The sequence below is a fragment of the Mizuhopecten yessoensis genome, unplaced genomic scaffold (genome assembly GCF_002113885.1).
Source record: "Mizuhopecten yessoensis strain PY_sf001 unplaced genomic scaffold, ASM211388v2 scaffold10821, whole genome shotgun sequence".
In the NCBI taxonomy this organism is placed as follows: Eukaryota; Metazoa; Mollusca; class Bivalvia; order Pectinida; family Pectinidae; genus Mizuhopecten; species Mizuhopecten yessoensis.
In genome coordinates, this window is record NW_018408738.1 from 724,642 (window position 1) to 743,588 (window position 18,947).

The following is an 18,947-nucleotide window of genomic DNA, read 5'->3' on the forward strand; positions in this document are numbered from 1 at the left end:
CCCCCCCGTCTCTAGAATATTGAATCATTTAGAAAAGAAAAAAACTCTAAATAAAATTTTTGATCACTTGGATGTCTGATTCTAGGTTCTAAACTAGGGGGATTCTTCATTTTTAATTAGGGACTGGTAGCCGTCTATAATTTCATATGTCGATTAAGGTCGTTTAAAAAACACAGAAAACACCATTTCTCAATTATAGAAAGTATAGCCACAAAGATAAGCTGATACAGTAGATGTAACTAGAAAATAGAAACATACTTAAAAATCAAGTAACATTATATAACCTTATATACTGTAAAGTTATTCCTCAATTTACACCAACCACGATTGTTATCGCTCAACGTTCATCCATCATGCGCAATCATTGTTCGTTCAATTTTTGTATTGGTTGCACATTGGGCACCCTTCTTGCACGAATCGTGCGCACACCGCACATCGTGGAACGTTGTGCGATCCCACTATTGTATTACAATTTATCGCAGTTGTAATGTAACAAGGTATTTAATACACTATGCAATTCTTATATATATGAAACATAGTATTTATTTAATTAAACAATTGTTATATACCAGAGTATTGAATACACTGACGCAGTTTTTGTATATAACATATGATAGCAATTATGTCATACAGTATCTTATAACTGTACTATTCTCATAAAATAGGTTATAAGAAGAATTCGTTTTATTTTTGGACAAAACAATATCTTAACTTGCCCTAAAAAGACAACAAACATGTTACTGGACTTTGGTAAGAAGCATAGGCAATTACTATATATAGCAAAATAATGAGATTCGTCAACAGTTCCGTTTAGAATTACCAAAAAGTTGTTTTAATACTTTTGCCAATCAGTAACGTGAAATTTTCACAAGGTAACTTTTCCTATGACGAGGTGACTTTTACCTACCACGCGGATGTGGCGATCGCCCACATGACGCCAGAAATGATGCCAGGAAAGATGACTTTAGGGTATACACGGGGACGGTTCTTCATAATGATGGTGTATATACAGTAGTACACGGTACTGGAGAGATATATTCCACAAAAACAGGCGAAAACGTAGTCTAAACCTACAACACAAAAAGGTGACAACAAACAACAAACCAACACATTATCTTAACCTACAACACACAAATAGGCTAACACAAAGTCTGACTTAACAACAACCTATATGCAAAGGTAAAGGCGAACAAATAATTTCACCCTTCTAATTTGTAACACTCTGTCTGATTGGATATCTTGCCGGGGTCTATACAAGCACGTGCAAGGGGAGATAACTAAAACTATATATCTATTATAAACACAGCAAAGATGGCGTCCGACGCAAGCAAGCGTTTGAAGTTTGCCGATCATTCTCAGGATGATTTTTACAACTAATCTAAAACAACAGCAGATTCAACGAAAAATGCTAATGAGGGGGCAGCTAGGTTCCTTATAACAACGATGGTTGTGTATTGTCCGAAATATTGTCGTTATCTCTTAGTTAGGAGGGGTCTACGGGCTCTTAGACCCCTTTGTTCTGTATTGACCAGACGGAGTCTATGACCCCTCCTAACCCAGAGATGACTAAAAATATAAACTTAAAACGAACAAACAGACAAACAAATAATAGTGATTTACAACAACCAGACGAACACATATTCGAACGCAATCAGAAGACAAAGGGGATAACGTTGGTTTCAAATTAGTGGCTGTATGGAGTAAAAGTTATCATTCGCTTTAATCATCGGTGTTAACCTTTTCAAGAAATTTCGATAAGTACTGATATCGATAGAAATACCAGATACTTTTTTTTAATGCTGGTGCTGATGTCAATACATGTATTCAAAAGAATCGAATATAGTATAAAGGATAATTATTACATTTCGCAGTGTATGTATATTTATAAGATTATATGATTAAGCGATACATACTGACTTCCAGCCAGTTTTAAAGATAAAATATGAATACAATTAAAAACGGTAACTTGATTAAGGACTCGATTTGTTGTTCTACTTGAAATCCCACGTTTTTCTCTTATACATGTCAGTGAACAGACCATAATATCTCACTATCCATATTTATTCTATTCTGTTTATTTTTCAATGATCCTAATACCAGAAATCATAACAAAAATTATTGTATGAACTGATTTTTTTTCCTGAGAACAATTTTTCTGAAAATATCTGGTAATGTAAAGAAACAAACGGTGCAGCAAAATGCACAGATTTGGTTTTATTGTAATAAATCATATTTTGAAACAAGAGGTCCATGGGCATTAACGGTCACCTGAGTCCTACAGTATTTATTTTTGTTGTTGAAATATGTACCAATTTGAGTAATAAATTGTTAAGTATAACGTTAACTTAAGTTTGTCAGGACCATGAGCTGATCGTTCCTAGACTGATTTTCAGTTAGATCGGCCTATTAGAACTTTGAAATAGGTATTTTCAAAATAGCGGCCATGGCAGCCAAATTGTGTTTCTGATCGACCTGAAAAATAACAAAACTTTGTCAGGACCATGAGTCAATCATTCCTACCAAGTTTCAGTTCAATCGGCCTAGCAGAACTTGACTGTAAGTTTGAAATGGTTTTTCAAAATGGCGGCCGTGGCAGCCATATTGGATTTCTGATTGACCCGAAAAATAACAACACTTTGTCAGAATCATGAGTCGATCATTCCTACAAAGTTTCAGTTCAATTGGCCTAGCAGAACTTGACTTTAAGTTTGAAATAGTTTTTCAAAATGGCGGCCATATTGGATTTCTGATCGACCCGAAAAATAACAACACTTTGTCAGGACCATACGTCGATCATTCCTACAAAGTTTCAGTTCAATCGGCCTAGCAGAACTTGACTGTAAGTTTGAAATGGTTTTTCAAAATGGCGGCCGTGGCAGCCATATTGGATTTCTGATTGACCCGAAAAATAACAACACTTTGTCAGAATCATGAGTCGATCATTCCTACAAAGTTTCAGTTCAATTGGCCTAGCAGAACTTGACTTTAAGTTTGAAATAGTTTTTCAAAATGGCGGCCATATTGGATTTCTGATCGACCCGAAAAATAACAACACTTTGTCAGGACCATACGTCGATCATTCCTACAAAGTTTCAGTTCAATCGGCCTAGCAGAACTTGACTGTAAGTTTGAAATGGTTTTTCAAAATGGCGGCCGTGGCAGCCATATTGGATTTCTGATTGACCCGAAAAATAACAACACTTTGTCAGGACTATGAGTCAATCATTCCTACAAAGTTTCAGCTCAATCGGCGTAGCAGAACTTGACTTTAAGTTTGAAATAGTTTTTCAAAATGGCGGCCGTATTGGATTTCTGATTGACCCGAAAAAAAAACCACACTTTGTCAGGACCATACGTCGATCATTCCTACAAAGTTTCAGTTCAATCGGCCTAGCAGAACTTGACTTTAAGTTTGAAATAGTTTTTTCAAAATGGCGGCCGTGGCGGCCTTATTGGATATCTGATTGACCCGAAACATAACAACACTTTGTCAGCACCATGAGTCGATCATTCCTACCAAGTTTCAGTTCAATCGACTAAGCAGAACTTGACTTTAAGTTTGAAATAGTTTTTCAAAATGGCGGCCGTGGCGGCCTTATTGGATTCCTGATTGACCAGAAACATAACAACACTTTGCCAGCACCATGAGTCGATCATTCCTACCAAGTTTCAATTCAATCGACCCAGCAGAACTTGACTTTAAGTTTGAAATAGTTTTTCAAAATGGCGGCCGTGGCGGCCATATTGGATTTCTGATCGACCTAATAAATAACAACACTTGGTCAGGGAGATGATAGTAACCTTCCCATGAAATATTAATGAAATCCCTTTGCCAGTATTTCAGCTTAAGTTGAAAATTTAAAATGTTAACGGACGACGCACGACGCACGACGAACGAATAGGTCACTTGAGCTAAAGCTCAGGTGACCTAAAAACAGGTAATGGGGAAATGGATGAAAAATATTCTGAGAGAAAAATTCAGACAAGAATAAACAAAATGTAAATGTTCTATATAATTTGGGTTTAACTGCAGAAATTCACCATGGCTTCAATGAATGTATTGCAAATACTCCAATGACGCGAATCAATAGTATTAGTGACGTCACAGTCGCGTCACAACATGTTGTGAAAGTCAATTCGACATAAATATGCGATTGTTAGCCTTTAACAAACAGTAGAATTCGTATCGCTAGTAATTATCAGTATCCACTGATACTATTTTAAAGCTAACGACAACTAACAAAGAGCAAGTACTATATGGAAACACTTTTCATTTTGGACAAGATTGTGTCTAGTTAAAATAGCCAACTCGCCGGGCCGATGACACTGGCTTTAATATCGACATGGTTTATTCACAACTCTATAGTACATATGCAGAAATACAGTAAAGGGGTCGGTGCCTACAAAAACACTTTAAAGAGTTACAAATTTACAACTGTCGGTTATAATAAACCATTTTTAGACTTGTATTTCATGCTAACAGTGCAGGAGTGGCATATGCGAAATTCATAAATGAATTATTCACTGTCGGGGCTTCAGCATAGAGGATGACCATACATATGAAATGGATATTTAGGCTTTTATCTGCGTCCAGTATCATCATATTATATTATGTATATTATTATTAAAACCGGTTCGTATCAATTTTACAAATCCTCAACTCAAAATGTTGAAAAAAACAAGGTATCAATATTCTCTTTGTAGAATTCATAACCTCCGGTGTCGTAAACCTGACTGAACTATTGCCTATAAGTATAAGTACATGTAATAATATTGAATGTGTAGTCTCTGCGTCAATAATTACATGACTGTTCTTGCAATGCATTCTACCATACCGACCATTTTGACTTGCCCCCTACAATACTGACCATTTTGACTAGCCCCCACCGATACCGATCCTTTTGACTTGGCCCCTTCAATACCAACCATTTTTACTTGCTCCCTAAAATACCGATCATTTTGACTTCCCCCTACAATACTGACAATTTGTACTTGCCACCTACAATACTGACAATTTGTACTTGCCCCCTACAAAACTAACCATTTTGACTTGCCACCTACAATGATGACCATTTTGACTAGCCCCTACAATACCGACCATTTTGACTTGCCCTATACAATACTGACTATTTTGACTTGCCCCCTACAATACTGACCATTTTGACTTGCCCCCGTGACGTTGTCCTGTACGTGTGTTGCTCCAGTAAACATCTGTCCGTAAAGAACTCCAGACACCAGGGACAGTATAAGACCTCTGAAAACAACGACAAACTTCTTTACGGATTAGTTCTGTTAGGAAGCCACTTACAGATGACGACAGTGATACGTGGCATGGAATAGAGAATGTATACTTACCTGGTCTAACATTTATATCTCTATACTTAGGGGTTACAATCTTACTTGATCCTTTATAATTATCTTTTTACATGGATTCCAATACTTTATGGGGTTTGAAGTTTGATACTATTTCTTTTTAATTGCATGTTTTCAATTATATCTGATAATAATTAAAATTCATTTTCATCGAAGATGTTTACAATAGATTTCAATTCAGCAATAAGCAATACGATGTATGACCCATTACTCTGGTGAATGTAATAGCAGCATAGCAGTTAGCACCTCAACATACCATTGTTTTCTGTTCGAAGAACGAAGCCCCAGACAGGCACCGAACGATAGGAAATAAAATACAACTAATACCCAGCAAGACAACCTACTATTGGTTTTATTCGTCGAACAAAGTCTTAAAAGAAATACCAACTCAAATGAAATTTAATACAGCATGTATAATTCCTGATTGAACAAATGAAATCAAAATCGTCTTGCAAAACTATCAATGTTTCGATTAATTGTGTTCCTGTTGAACAGTTGAATGTAGGAGTTTTAACTACTGCAACAAAGCTTTGGATCCATGATTGTTAGGTACCATAACATACCAATGACATTGCCATATTCGCCGCGTAAAAAATATGACACAATATGTATCAAAACGTTTGAAAATCACAAGTTCACATAATTTCATTAATGATATATCGAACTGATATGTTTCGTAATATAGGCAATAGTACATGTATCATGTTTACTTTCCTTCACAAGCTAACAGACATATCGGCTTTTGGGATCTTTGGGGCTTGTCTACTATTGTCATATTCAAAAATGCAAGTACATGTAAAATAAGATATAAAAAGGGCCTGTTTCCAGTAATGTTAATTCTCCATAGGAGCCTGCCCCCGTATAATTTCTTATCTATCTCAACTACTGTTTTTTTCTTTTCCGAAGAATAATTTTACACATTTCCGACACCCAGATTTCATAATTTCAGTGAAAATGTATTTTTATAAAGTTGTCAATTTCAGCATCAAAGACGTAAGTTCGTAAATAAAAGAAGGTTATCTCGAAATTGTAATTCGCAACATAGTATAAATTTCTTTTGATAAATATTTCCAAAACATCGTGTTTATTCATAAAACATAAAAAAAAAAATTCTCGGATGAAAATGCACTTGCAGAGACACAATTATGAAGAAAAATGCCATAAAATTGCAATTTTCTCCCGTTATATAGTTTTGGATGCAAATTTCCATCAGAAAATCGGATAGAGCTTTACTTGTTTCATATGTGTACCAAAAATCAGCTAATTCCATGTGGTGGAACGTTCTCATATCGCCGCCTGAATGTGGTTGTAAATTGAAAGAAAAGGGGAAATGAGTAACAACCTTGTCTGAAACCCTATTATATAGCTTATTATATACAAACTTTTATATTGAATATCAGAGCGGATATTTTCATGACAGTTTTATGATGTGTAACGACTAAATAAACAGTATCGATATAAAGATTTACACTGAGGACACCCTGATACATGAATACTGTTCTATCTCAAGTTGTCCTCTTCTGAATTTTCTGATCGTGTGGCCTTGTACATTTATCCGTATCTTCTTGTCTTTGTCTATACGTTTACGGAATCATTGACTCGACGCTAGCTATTCTTGTCTCACTTTCCTTGTTTTATTGTCCCATCTCCAAAGCGTTGTGGCTCTGTCAGGGTTGGGACCCTGACTTGTCTCACTTTCTTTGTGCCTGCCGACCACGCCACATCGAATAGATAGATTATCCATATGAAATACTTTATTTTGTTCTAAGTAATCAATCAATTCTGCGCTTCTTGGAGGTATTGAATGTGATTTATTATATTGTCTTGTTATTTTGTGTAATTAGTTGTTCGTTATTTATCACACATTTTCGCATAATTGTACCAAACTACTAAGTATTAGCTGTTTACAGCAATCATCGGTGGCTTGCTATTTTGTTACTTTATCGACGCTTCATAAACCAATCGTTATTGTTTCAAGATGGAGGGTAAATGTGTTGGAGAAGGGTGTCAAGTATACTTCAAGAAACGTAGTGGCAATAAGAACAGAAGTGCACGCAATGTAAATAGTCCACAATATAAATGGCTCCTAGATACGCTGGTGCAACAAGGATTGATGTCAGCAAAGGAACAAGCACTTATTTGCCAGAAGTGCTACATGAAGTATCTTCGGAACAAAAATCAGCCTGAACCTGAACCCGAGCAGAACCAGGAAATAGAGGAAGAAGACGACTCCCCGTCCCATATCCTGCCGTTGCTGACCCTTCATGATCTTTTGAATGGATCATCTTCACACAAAAAATGCTGTCTCTGTCTTGTTACCTTTGCAAGAAATGGAACAAAATCATCAGTCTTACCAAAACGTGCAAGACATCACCTGATCTATTCACACAAACTGTGGTGTCCCACCTCATCCCGCGTCTGCTCCATTCACCTTATTGGTAACGACTTAGATCCGTCTACAGAGGTTGTCCTTGATGGTAGAGGTTCCTTGGAATCTCAGTTACCATCAAAATCGTCCGAAATCATTAATGACCTCCTAGAGGTGTCGCACGTCCTTTCACAGAACCAGTCTGCGTTTACAATAAGCTTTTCTTCTCTTGATGACTCGGCATGCATGGCCTGGACAGGTTGGTCCAAAGATCAGTTCCTCGAAATCCACTCGCACTGTTCCCCATATCTTTCATCTGGTATATATACCAAGACTACACACGATGCTCTATTACTGTTCTGGGTAAAACTGAAAACCGACATTTCCTGGAGTCAGTGTTCTTCTCTTTTTGGAATTTCCAAGTCAAGTGTGTCCAAAACTTTCCACTCCATAGTACAGGCATTAGACACATCGATAGTCCCACAATTTCTAGGTCCGGATCACTTGACAAGAGAACAGTTGCTCGGGCACAATACTGTCTTTTCAGAAGCATTTTTTGGAGATAAAGCCACTGCCATATTAGATGGCACCTATATTTATATCCAGAAAAGCTCCGACCACAAGCTCCAGAGAATGTCCTACTGTGGCCAGAAGAAGAGAAACTATCTCAAATTCATGAGCATCGCCTTACCAGATGGCTACATTCTGGACACAGTAGGACCATTCACTGGCAGCGAAAATGATGCTACAATTACAAAAAAAGTCATGGACAAGCTAGTTACTTGGCTACAACCAGACGACAACGTTGTCGTTGACCGAGGTTTTAGAGATGTCCTACCAGTTCTCGAAGCCTCTGGCCTCAATGCTAGCATGCCGTCATACCTGAAACCCGGTCAAAGTCAACATTCTGACGTCCAAGCAAATCTTGACAGAACTATCACCAAATCGAGGTGGATTGTGGAATCCTATCATGGTCGTCTGAAACACTGGACGTTCTTCCGAACGCAATTGGTGTCTAACAGCTTTATCAATGTCATCGAGGCTTTGCTTCGAACCGTCACAGCCTGTCTGAATGGTATTAGAGGACCGATCTACCAGAGATCTCCAGAGAGAGATGCCAAAGATAGGCTAATGGCTGAACGTATGAAGGACCGTTTGACAACACCGAATGGTTTAGCTCAGAGAGTCAAGACAGATCCGGATCTATCTAGACGGGCAAGGTCCGAGTTTGTCAAGATGGATGCATCTTCCGTACTGTTTCCCCGTCTCGATCTTGATTACTTGAGAACCATTACGTGTGGAACGTATCAGATATCTCTGGCTCCTGGTTACATCGCCGAACATTTAAGTGATGACGGAGACTATGAGGTGTGGCTTTACCAGCACTCCCCAGACCTTCTCCGATGTCAAATACATTCTCGACACAAAAGCCAAACGAAATATAACGTTTGGATACGGTTCACCGTTTCACCCGATGTTGAGGCCCCAATAAAGGACTACTACTGCCAGTGCCCAGTTGGAGAGAGAACGATGGGAATGTGTGCGCACATCTCCAGTATCTTGTACTACCTTGGGTATTACAGGACGCTGGAAAACCCTCGACCATTACAACCACAGGTAAAGAAATTCCGACAAAACTTGAAATAGTTTTCCATGCGGCAACGGAGTGCATATGTCGAAAGTATGTTTGGGGCTCGATATGAAAGATCCCCGTTACCATGTGACTAACCAAACTTATAAATATAGGTATTATACAATCGCCCGTAGCTATGAACACTCCCGTAAATGCGAAAACCAACCAAAATCATAAGGAACACGTTTTGTTTGTTGTTCTGTCTATTTGTCAGCCAATGTCTTCAACCACGGGGACTTGTGAAGTAGCCATCTTGGATTTTTTTTATGAAAAAGTGTTTCTCTCACTTTTTTTCATATCTGTGTACATATTCTCAACATACCGAGCAAATACTCTCGTTTTTTTGTTAATTATCTAAAGAAAGTCGAAAATCGGCAATTCAACCATAGGCTAATTCAACCCAACATTTGAAAATGTTCCACCACTTACATTTTGATGATTTTTCCTCTCATCAATAGCATATTACGTACTGTTTAATAGGATAAAAATTGGTTTGCATCCAACGCCCATAAAAGGGTGTATTCTCTAAAAAACACAGTTTTTGTGTCTAAAATGTTATCATCGAAAATGGCATTTTTGAGATTGTTTCTTCCATAAAACAGCCAAATGGCGCGATGGAAACATGATTTTTTGTCACAATCATGCCATGAATGTATTCTTTACGGTGACCATCATTTGATTAGATTTTCATTAATATTTTACATAACATGCACATTTTATCAACACTTAGACAGCTTCTGAAAGGTACAACTTTGAGGAGCCATAAAAAACAAACCAAGTGACCTAAATCTTTATACTTTATAGATTTGTGACCACAACGGCATGGGCAATGCACCACCAACAGGAAATTTGAATCAGAGAAGGGGCCGTTTTGGAAACCGGCCCTTTATCAATTTGCTTTTAGTTTCGTGAAATTGATGTCTTTGGGCTTCCCCTTTGCAAAAAAAGAAGAAGAAAGAAACAAAACAAAAAATTACTAAATGAATACGTTTACCTCGTTTCTGGACTTAACCTGTGCAAATATATTTCACGAATCCGAACTGATCCAATAGTTTGATAACAATGTAAGCCATTGACAAAATATTCTTACACTATCCTTCTACGTGCAGGCGACATCCTCTCTATGAACGAGTCTTCATTGCCATCTCCTTGTATATCTGTTCTGTTTATAGAACTTCCCTGTAAGATATACGAATACACACGTTTGTAAAGATACTTAGGAAAAAGACTATCAGATTCATTAGAGATATGTTCAGTAAACAATGCTTTCTTTTTGGCATTTATTTGAAAAACTGTTTTCAAGTTTTCTAAAGCAACAAGAGCGTACCATGTTTAAATATTTTAGGTGAAAACTTTTCTACATTAATCGATAGTAAAATGAAAGTAAACAGAGGACCCTGACTGATATATTTGTGTTTCATCAAAATCATAATCTTTGGTTTTGTGATACAAAAAAAAGCTTTCCTAACTTGATATTTGAACAATAAAGGAGTGATGATGCCTGTTCTTTATAATTACCAGAATCTGCTCATCATTACATGTATGATGTCTTTGCATACTGTGTCAGAAACAGCGAAAATGGCGTTCTTGTATAGTGTATTAGCACAGAACATGCTTATGTAGTTCTCTTTATGCTTTTACAGCGTAACAGAAAACACACAAGATAATAGTGTGTATGTATGAGAAACAGTAATGCAACGGTGTTTTTGTCTTCTGTACACTCTGCATTTTATGTTAATCGTGTCAATCAAACAAAAACAATAATTAACAGGTTTCTGTTGAATAAGATATAATTCCCTAGTTTACAGAATATGCTACCGTACGAGTGACATATTTCTTGTATTCAAGGAAAAACCATGAAATTTATCATGACATTTTAAGGTAACTGCAACGACAAAACTTTTCTGCATGAAAAGAGTGCGGGATTTATAGTGTAATCTTTGGAGGCATTTTGATGATGTTACGCTCAACAACAAGAGTACCGCGGGGCGAAACAATATACGCCCGTCGAATGCCATATTGTGTTATATACTTTCTTACATTAGAATAAGATCTGCATCATTCTAAGAGTGGCTAGCTGACATGCTATAAAAGTGTAGGAGAAAATATCCGGACAAAAAAATCAAATACTGATATAAACAAAGGGCAATAACTTTTGCAAAAATCGTCGAATCAAAATTCTGTTATTGGCTACACAACTTCATATCATGATTATAATGTATACCAAGTTACAAGAGAAAAGAGAAAAATGTAGGAGGGGATTGGCGGACAAAAGTCAAATAAAGGGCAATAACTTTTGCAAAAATTGTCGAATCAGATCTTTTCAAGGAAACACAACAACATAACATATCATGATTATTAAGCCTACTAAGTTTCAAAGAAATCTGTCAAAAAATGTAGGAGAAGATCTCCGGACAGAAAAATAAAATACTGAAATGAACAAAGGGCAATAACCTTTGCAAAAATGGTTAAATCAAAATTCTTTTCAGGGAAACACAACATCATGTCGTGATTATTTAGCCTAATAAGTTTCAAAGAAATCCGTTAAAAAATGTAGGAGAAGATCTCCGGACAAAAAAATCAAATACTGAAATAAACAAAGGACAATAAATTTTGGAAAAATTGTCAAATCAAAATTCAGTTAAGGGAGACACAATTTCATATCATGAATATAATGTATACCAAGTTTCAAAGAGATCGGTCGAAAATGTAGGAGGAGATTGCCGGACAAACAAAAGGTTTACGCCGGACGGAGGTACGGACGACGCCATACCATAACACTTCCGTCAAATTTGACCGGCGTATAAAAAGGCAGTGCACCTTTTCTAATCGGTCCCCTATCTGACGAGATTGGCTTACAAAACTAATAGTGTAGTAAAATATTGAAGTGTATGTTACAAGGAAGTATCAAAACAAGCACTTATTGTATCGTCATTTTCATCTGCATATGACACAAAAACAAAACTTCGGCTTTAAATGCAGCAAACAGATCTCTTCACACTGTGGACACTTTTTACATCTGTCACAGTGTGATAGGTATCAGTTTTAAAGCTCACAAGATCCAATATCTCACTGGCGAAAATGTAATTACTGTTTGTTATTCTCTCATTCAACATATCGATTTTCTGAAAATAAAAAACCCATATCTGAACTTGGTGTCAGGCATAGCCAACATTTACTGCAAATCTGACAAACCAGTATCATTATTGAATTTGTCGTATTAGAAGAGAACATTATGAGCGCTGTGGTACTTGATAGGCTTAAAAAGGAACTTATACATTGTTGATACAATCGCAATTAAACGATGTACTCATGTATTATGTTTGTCAATTATAAACAGGTTGTAAATACTTGTGTATTGAGGATAAAACCTGCAAGAAAAAGACTATCAGATTCATTAGAGATATGCTCAGTAAACAATGCTTTCTTTTTAGCATTGATTTGAAAAACTGTTTTCAAGTTTTCTTAAGCAACAAGAGCGTACCATGTTTAAATATTTTAGGTGAAAACTTTTCTACATTAATCGATAGTAAAATGAAAGTAAACAGAGGACCCTGACTGATATATTTTTGTTTCATCAAAATCATAATCTTTGGTTTTGTGATACAAAAAAAAGCTTTCCTAACTTGATATTTGAACAATAAAGGAGTGATGATGCCTGGCGAAACTGTTTCGTTTGGATGTTTATGTAATTGTTTCGAAAAGGGTTACAGGAATGTTCTTTGCAGAAACAATATCAACAGTCGCTAAATGCCGTTTAATACGACCCAGTCTTCAACATTATAGAAAGGAAGCTAGTATAAATCTCTTTATCATGAATACGGCACTTCACATGGTTACAGACAAAATGTCAATTAAAGGAAACAAAATATAGAACACTAGCTCATTTCTTTTTTTGTATGAATAAACATTCGCATCTTCCAATCTATCAGAAACAGCACAAGGCAATGTTGTTCTTTATAATTACCAGAATCTGCTCATCATTACATGTATGATGTCTTTGCATACTGTGTCAGAAACAGCGAAAATGGCGTTCTTGTATAGTGTATTAACACAGCACATGCTTATGTAGTTCTCTTTATACTTTTACAGCGTAACAGAAAACACACAAGATAATAGTGTGTATGTATGAGAAACAGTAATGCAACGGTGTTTTTGTCTTCTGTACACTCTGCATTTTATGTTAATCGTGTCAATCAAACAAAAACAATAATTAACAGGTTTCTGTTGAATAAGATATAATTCCCTAGTTTACAGAATATGCTACCGTACGAGTGACATATTTCTTGTATTCAAGGAAAAACCATGAAATTTATCATGACATTTTAAGGTAACTGCAACGACAAAACTTTTCTGCATGAAAAGAGTGCGGGATTTATAGTGTAATCTTTGGAGGCATTTTGATGATGTTACGCTCAACAACAAGAGTACCGCGGGGCGAAACAATATACGCCCGTCGAATGCCATATTGTGTTATATACTTTCTTACATTAGAATAAGATCTGCATCATTCTAAGAGTGGCTAGCTGACATGCTATAAAAGTGTAGGAGAAAATATCCGGACAAAAAAATCAAATACTGATATAAACAAAGGGCAATAACTTTTGCAAAAATCGTCGAATCAAAATTCTGTTATTGGCTACACAACTTCATATCATGATTATAATGTATACCAAGTTACAAGAGAAAAGAGAAAAATGTAGGAGGGGATTGGCGGACAAAAGTCAAATAAAGGGCAATAACTTTTGCAAAAATTGTCGAATCAGATCTTTTCAAGGAAACACAACAACATAACATATCATGATTATTAAGCCTACTAAGTTTCAAAGAAATCTGTCAAAAAATGTAGGAGAAGATCTCCGGACAGAAAAATAAAATACTGAAATGAACAAAGGGCAATAACCTTTGCAAAAATGGTTAAATCAAAATTCTTTTCAGGGAAACACAACATCATGTCGTGATTATTTAGCCTAATAAGTTTCAAAGAAATCCGTTAAAAAATGTAGGAGAAGATCTCCGGACAAAAAAATCAAATACTGAAATAAACAAAGGACAATAAATTTTGGAAAAATTGTCAAATCAAAATTCAGTTAAGGGAGACACAATTTCATATCATGAATATAATGTATACCAAGTTTCAAAGAGATCGGTCGAAAATGTAGGAGGAGATTGCCGGACAAACAAAAGGTTTACGCCGGACGGAGGTACGGACGACGCCATACCATAACACTTCCGTCAAATTTGACCGGCGTATAAAAAGGCAGTGCACCTTTTCTAATCGGTCCCCTATCTGACGAGATTGGCTTACAAAACTAATAGTGTAGTAAAATATTGAAGTGTATGTTACAAGGAAGTATCAAAACAAGCACTTATTGTATCGTCATTTTCATCTGCATATGACACAAAAACAAAACTTCGGCTTTAAATGCAGCAAACAGATCTCTTCACACTGTGGACACTTTTTACATCTGTCACAGTGTGATAGGTATCAGTTTTAAAGCTCACAAGATCCAATATCTCACTGGCGAAAATGTAATTACTGTTTGTTATTCTCTCATTCAACATATCGATTTTCTGAAAATAAAAAACCCATATCTGAACTTGGTGTCAGGCATAGCCAACATTTACTGCAAATCTGACAAACCAGTATCATTATTGAATTTGTCGTATTAGAAGAGAACATTATGAGCGCTGTGATACTTGATAAGCTTAAAAAGGAACTTATACATTGTTGATACAATCGCAATTAAACGATGTACTCATGTACAAAATGTAGTAGAAGACTGTCTGATGAAGTGAAGCAATATCAGCTCACCCTTCTCCTGTTGAAGACGAGGATGTCCTGTGTACTGGTAGTGGTATAGAGAGATTCAGTCGATGAGGCGCCATAGTTCGGCATCTAAAACACGTAATACTCACCATAACGTATCATTACAATATTCATACAACAGCACCACAGCACACGGACCAAATCCGAACTTAACGTCAATACAAATAGAACGACGTAAAGATGGAGAGGAAAATCTGACGCTTCAGCAAGTGGTACACGTCATGATGTTTCAGGTCACATCAAATAAAGTATGTAGGTCACCAACAATCACAGTCAACAAGACTTATAGTTAGAAATCTGGTCAAGATTACGACTACCATGGTACTCAAATTTAAGCTTTATTTATTTTACTACAGTTACCCATATGGTAGGGTAGGCGACCCTTAAATCTTTTTACATCTGATCGGGGAATCGAACACGGATCGTCTTGGTGAAAGGAGAGTGTGTTATGTAATACTTTCAATTCACTGTTTCCAATACTTGAAACCTGTCCATTATAAGCCTTGGCTAATATTTGTTTTGATCATCAGAACATCTCTATCCAGTAAATTCTTTTATTAAACAGATACAAGCTCTTTTAGTTAATATAGTCTAGTATGACTCAAAGCCGTAATAAATTACAGTTGTATCATATCGTCACTTTTCTATAAACTGACTTAAGAGTTCAAATGCACATTTTCTGTAAAACAGAAACATAATTCAGCAATCACGTGATTCTGAACCAGAAATACACAATAATTACTCACGTGATCACGGAGAAGCTTATGTTCATCCTCTTGCGAGACTTTCTCCTCGTCAGGAGGGTGAAGCTCATTTTTTATTAGAGAAAATATAAAAGCACTGAAAAACACAGATTTGTACGGCTACTTGTATTTTTCTATAATATGATGTCAGTAACACCAGGAGAATACCGGAGAAAGATCCAAAATGTAGGATTTTCCCGTTCGAACGAGCTTTTAATGAATGTAATCAGAAAATCGTTTCCTTTTGCACTTATTTGCGAACCTTTTCCCTCAAGATCCTTGTTCTGAATGTGTGTCGGTAAAATTAAGGGAAACAAAGGAAATGTTTTACGATTGCAAACAAATAATAATCTATTTATGAATTGCAACTTTATGTTGGGTCGTCAGCATTATTATGTTAAAATGTGATAAATGTAATATTTCTGTCAAAGGAAGGCGATCTTACATGTACCATTTCAGTTACATTGCTGTTAGTGATTGATACGAAATCTTTGATAAATTACCATAAATACGGCCTTTAAAATGTTACTGTTTATCGTTAAGAATATTTAATGTTATATATTGCCTCCCATACTCTAGCTAACGCTTTGAAACAATTCATCTAAAACTCGTATGAACATAATCCTTAACCGAATACATCAGTAGATAAACATATATCTGTATGGGATTTTATGATAGTTACATAAGCTTTTAGCCAGTCAGTTATCTTACGAAAGATTGCACTACACAAATGTATCAAATGTTCTCACTTCATCACTCGTTATTTATTCATTTATTTATAACACAGACTCGCGCTATTTGATACTATGCTTAATTTGACATCCATAGAAATATCAATGCGAACGCATGCTGTTTAAGACTTATTTTCAAACACACGGCCATTAGTAAGTATGAGAAGTGTCGAATATGAATGTTCAATTAATATAACAGCAATCCACAGGGAATGTATTCTTACAATTATGACGTCGTATAATAAAGAGGTCAATACGAGTTAAAAACAGCCAGTGTTAATCCTATGCCGTTTAGTATTACTTTATCTAAATACAGTCAGTGACATGGCTATGTGTAATATTAATTTATAACAATTACTATGGACTCCAGTGTTAATTACCCTACATACAGTCAGTGATACGTGTAGTCTAGTAATAATTACGCTACATACAGTCAGTGATACTGTGTAGTCCAGTGTTAATTACGCTACATACAGTCAGTGATACTGTGTAGTCAAGTGTTAATTACCCTAATGCAGTCAGTGATACTGTGTAGTCCAGTGATAATTACCCTACATACAGTCAGTGATACTGTGTAGTCCAGTGTTAATTACCCTATATACAGTCAGTAATACTGTGTAGTCCAGTGATATTACGCTACATACAGTCAGTGATACTGTGTAGTCAAGTGTTAACTACCCTAATGCAGTCAGTGATACTGTGTAGTCCAGTGATAATTACCCTACATACAGTCAGTGATAATGTGTACTCCAGTGTTAATTACCCTACATACAGTCAGTGATACGTGTAGTCTAGTAATAATTACGCTACATACAGGCAGTGATACTGTGTAGTCCAGTGTTAATTACGCTGCATACAGTCAGTGATACTGTGTAGTCAAGTGTTAATTACCATAATGCAGTCAGTGATACTGTGTAGTCCAGTGATAATTACCCTACATACAGTCAGTAATACTGTGTAGTCCAGTGTTAACTACCCTGCATACAGTCAGTGATATTATTTAATCCAGTGTTAATTACCCTACATACAGTCAGTGATACGTGTAGTCTAGTAATAATTACGCTACATACAGTCAGTGATACTGTGTAGTCAAATGTTAATTACCCTAATGCAGTCAGTGATACTGTGTAGTCCAGTGATAATTACCACACATACAGTCAGTAATACTGTGTATTCCAGTGTTAATTACCCTACATACAGTCAGTGATACGTGTAGTCTAGTAATAATTACGCTACATACAGTCAGTGATACTGTGTATTCCAGTGATAATTACGACACATACAGTCAGTAATACTGTGTAGTCCAGTGTTAATTACGCTACATACAGTCAGTGATACTGTGTAGTCCAGGGTTAATTACCCTACATACAGTAAGTAATACTGTGTAGTCCAGTGATATTACGCTACATACAGTCAGTGATACTGTTTATTCCAGTGATAATTACCACACATACAGTCAGTAATACTGTGTATTCCAGTGTTAATTACCCTACATACAGTCAGTGATACTACGTAGTCCAGTGTTAATTACCCTACATACAGTCAGTGATACGTGTAGTCTAGTAATAATTACGCTACATACAGTCAGTGATACTGTGTAGTCCAGGGTTAATTACCCTACATACAGTAAGTAATACTGTGTAGTCCAGTGATATTACGCTACATACAGTCAGTGATACTGTGTAGTCAAATGTTAATTACCCTAATGCAGTCAGTGATACTGTGTAGTCCAGTGATAATTACCCTACATACAGACAGTGATACTGTGTAGTCCAGTGTTAATTACCCTACATTCAGTCAGTGATATTATGTAATCCAGTGTTAATTACCCTGCATACAGTCAGTAATAATGTGTAGTCCAGTGTTAATTACCCTACAAACAGTCAGTGATACTACGTAGTCCAGTGTTAATTACCCTTCATACAGTCAGTGATACTGTGTAGTCCAGTGATAATTACCCTACATACAGTCAGTAATACTGTGTAGTCCAGTGATAATTACCACACATACAGTCAGTAATACTGTGTATTCCAGTGTTAATTACCCTACATACAGTCAGTAATACTGTGTAGTCCAGTGATATTACGCTACATACAGTCAGTGATACTGTGTATTCCAGTGATAATTACCACACATACAGTCAGTAATACTGTGTAGTCCAGTGTTAATTACCCTACATACAGTCAGTGATGCTGTGTAGTCCAGTGTTAATTACCCTACATAGAGTCAGTGATACTGTGTAGTCCAGTGTTAATTACCCTACATACAG

The 18,947-nt window shown here is 36.3% G+C and overlaps 1 protein-coding gene across 2 annotated transcripts in view; it reads right to left on the reverse strand.

The window, feature by feature from the left end:
* Positions 1-18,947, reverse strand: part of LOC110462688 (transmembrane protein 144-like) — a 47,428-nt gene that overhangs the window by 4,073 nt on the left and 24,408 nt on the right. For both annotated transcript variants that reach the window (XM_021516781.1, XM_021516782.1), the window contains exons 6-10: positions 15,951-16,044; positions 15,190-15,273; positions 10,465-10,553; positions 5,157-5,254; positions 908-1,070 (exon numbers count right to left, since the gene is read on the reverse strand). In XM_021516781.1, the coding sequence (XP_021372456.1) occupies positions 908-1,070; positions 5,157-5,254; positions 10,465-10,553; positions 15,190-15,273; positions 15,951-16,044 (528 nt within the window). The remainder of the gene's footprint in view (positions 1-907; positions 1,071-5,156; positions 5,255-10,464; positions 10,554-15,189; positions 15,274-15,950; positions 16,045-18,947) is intronic.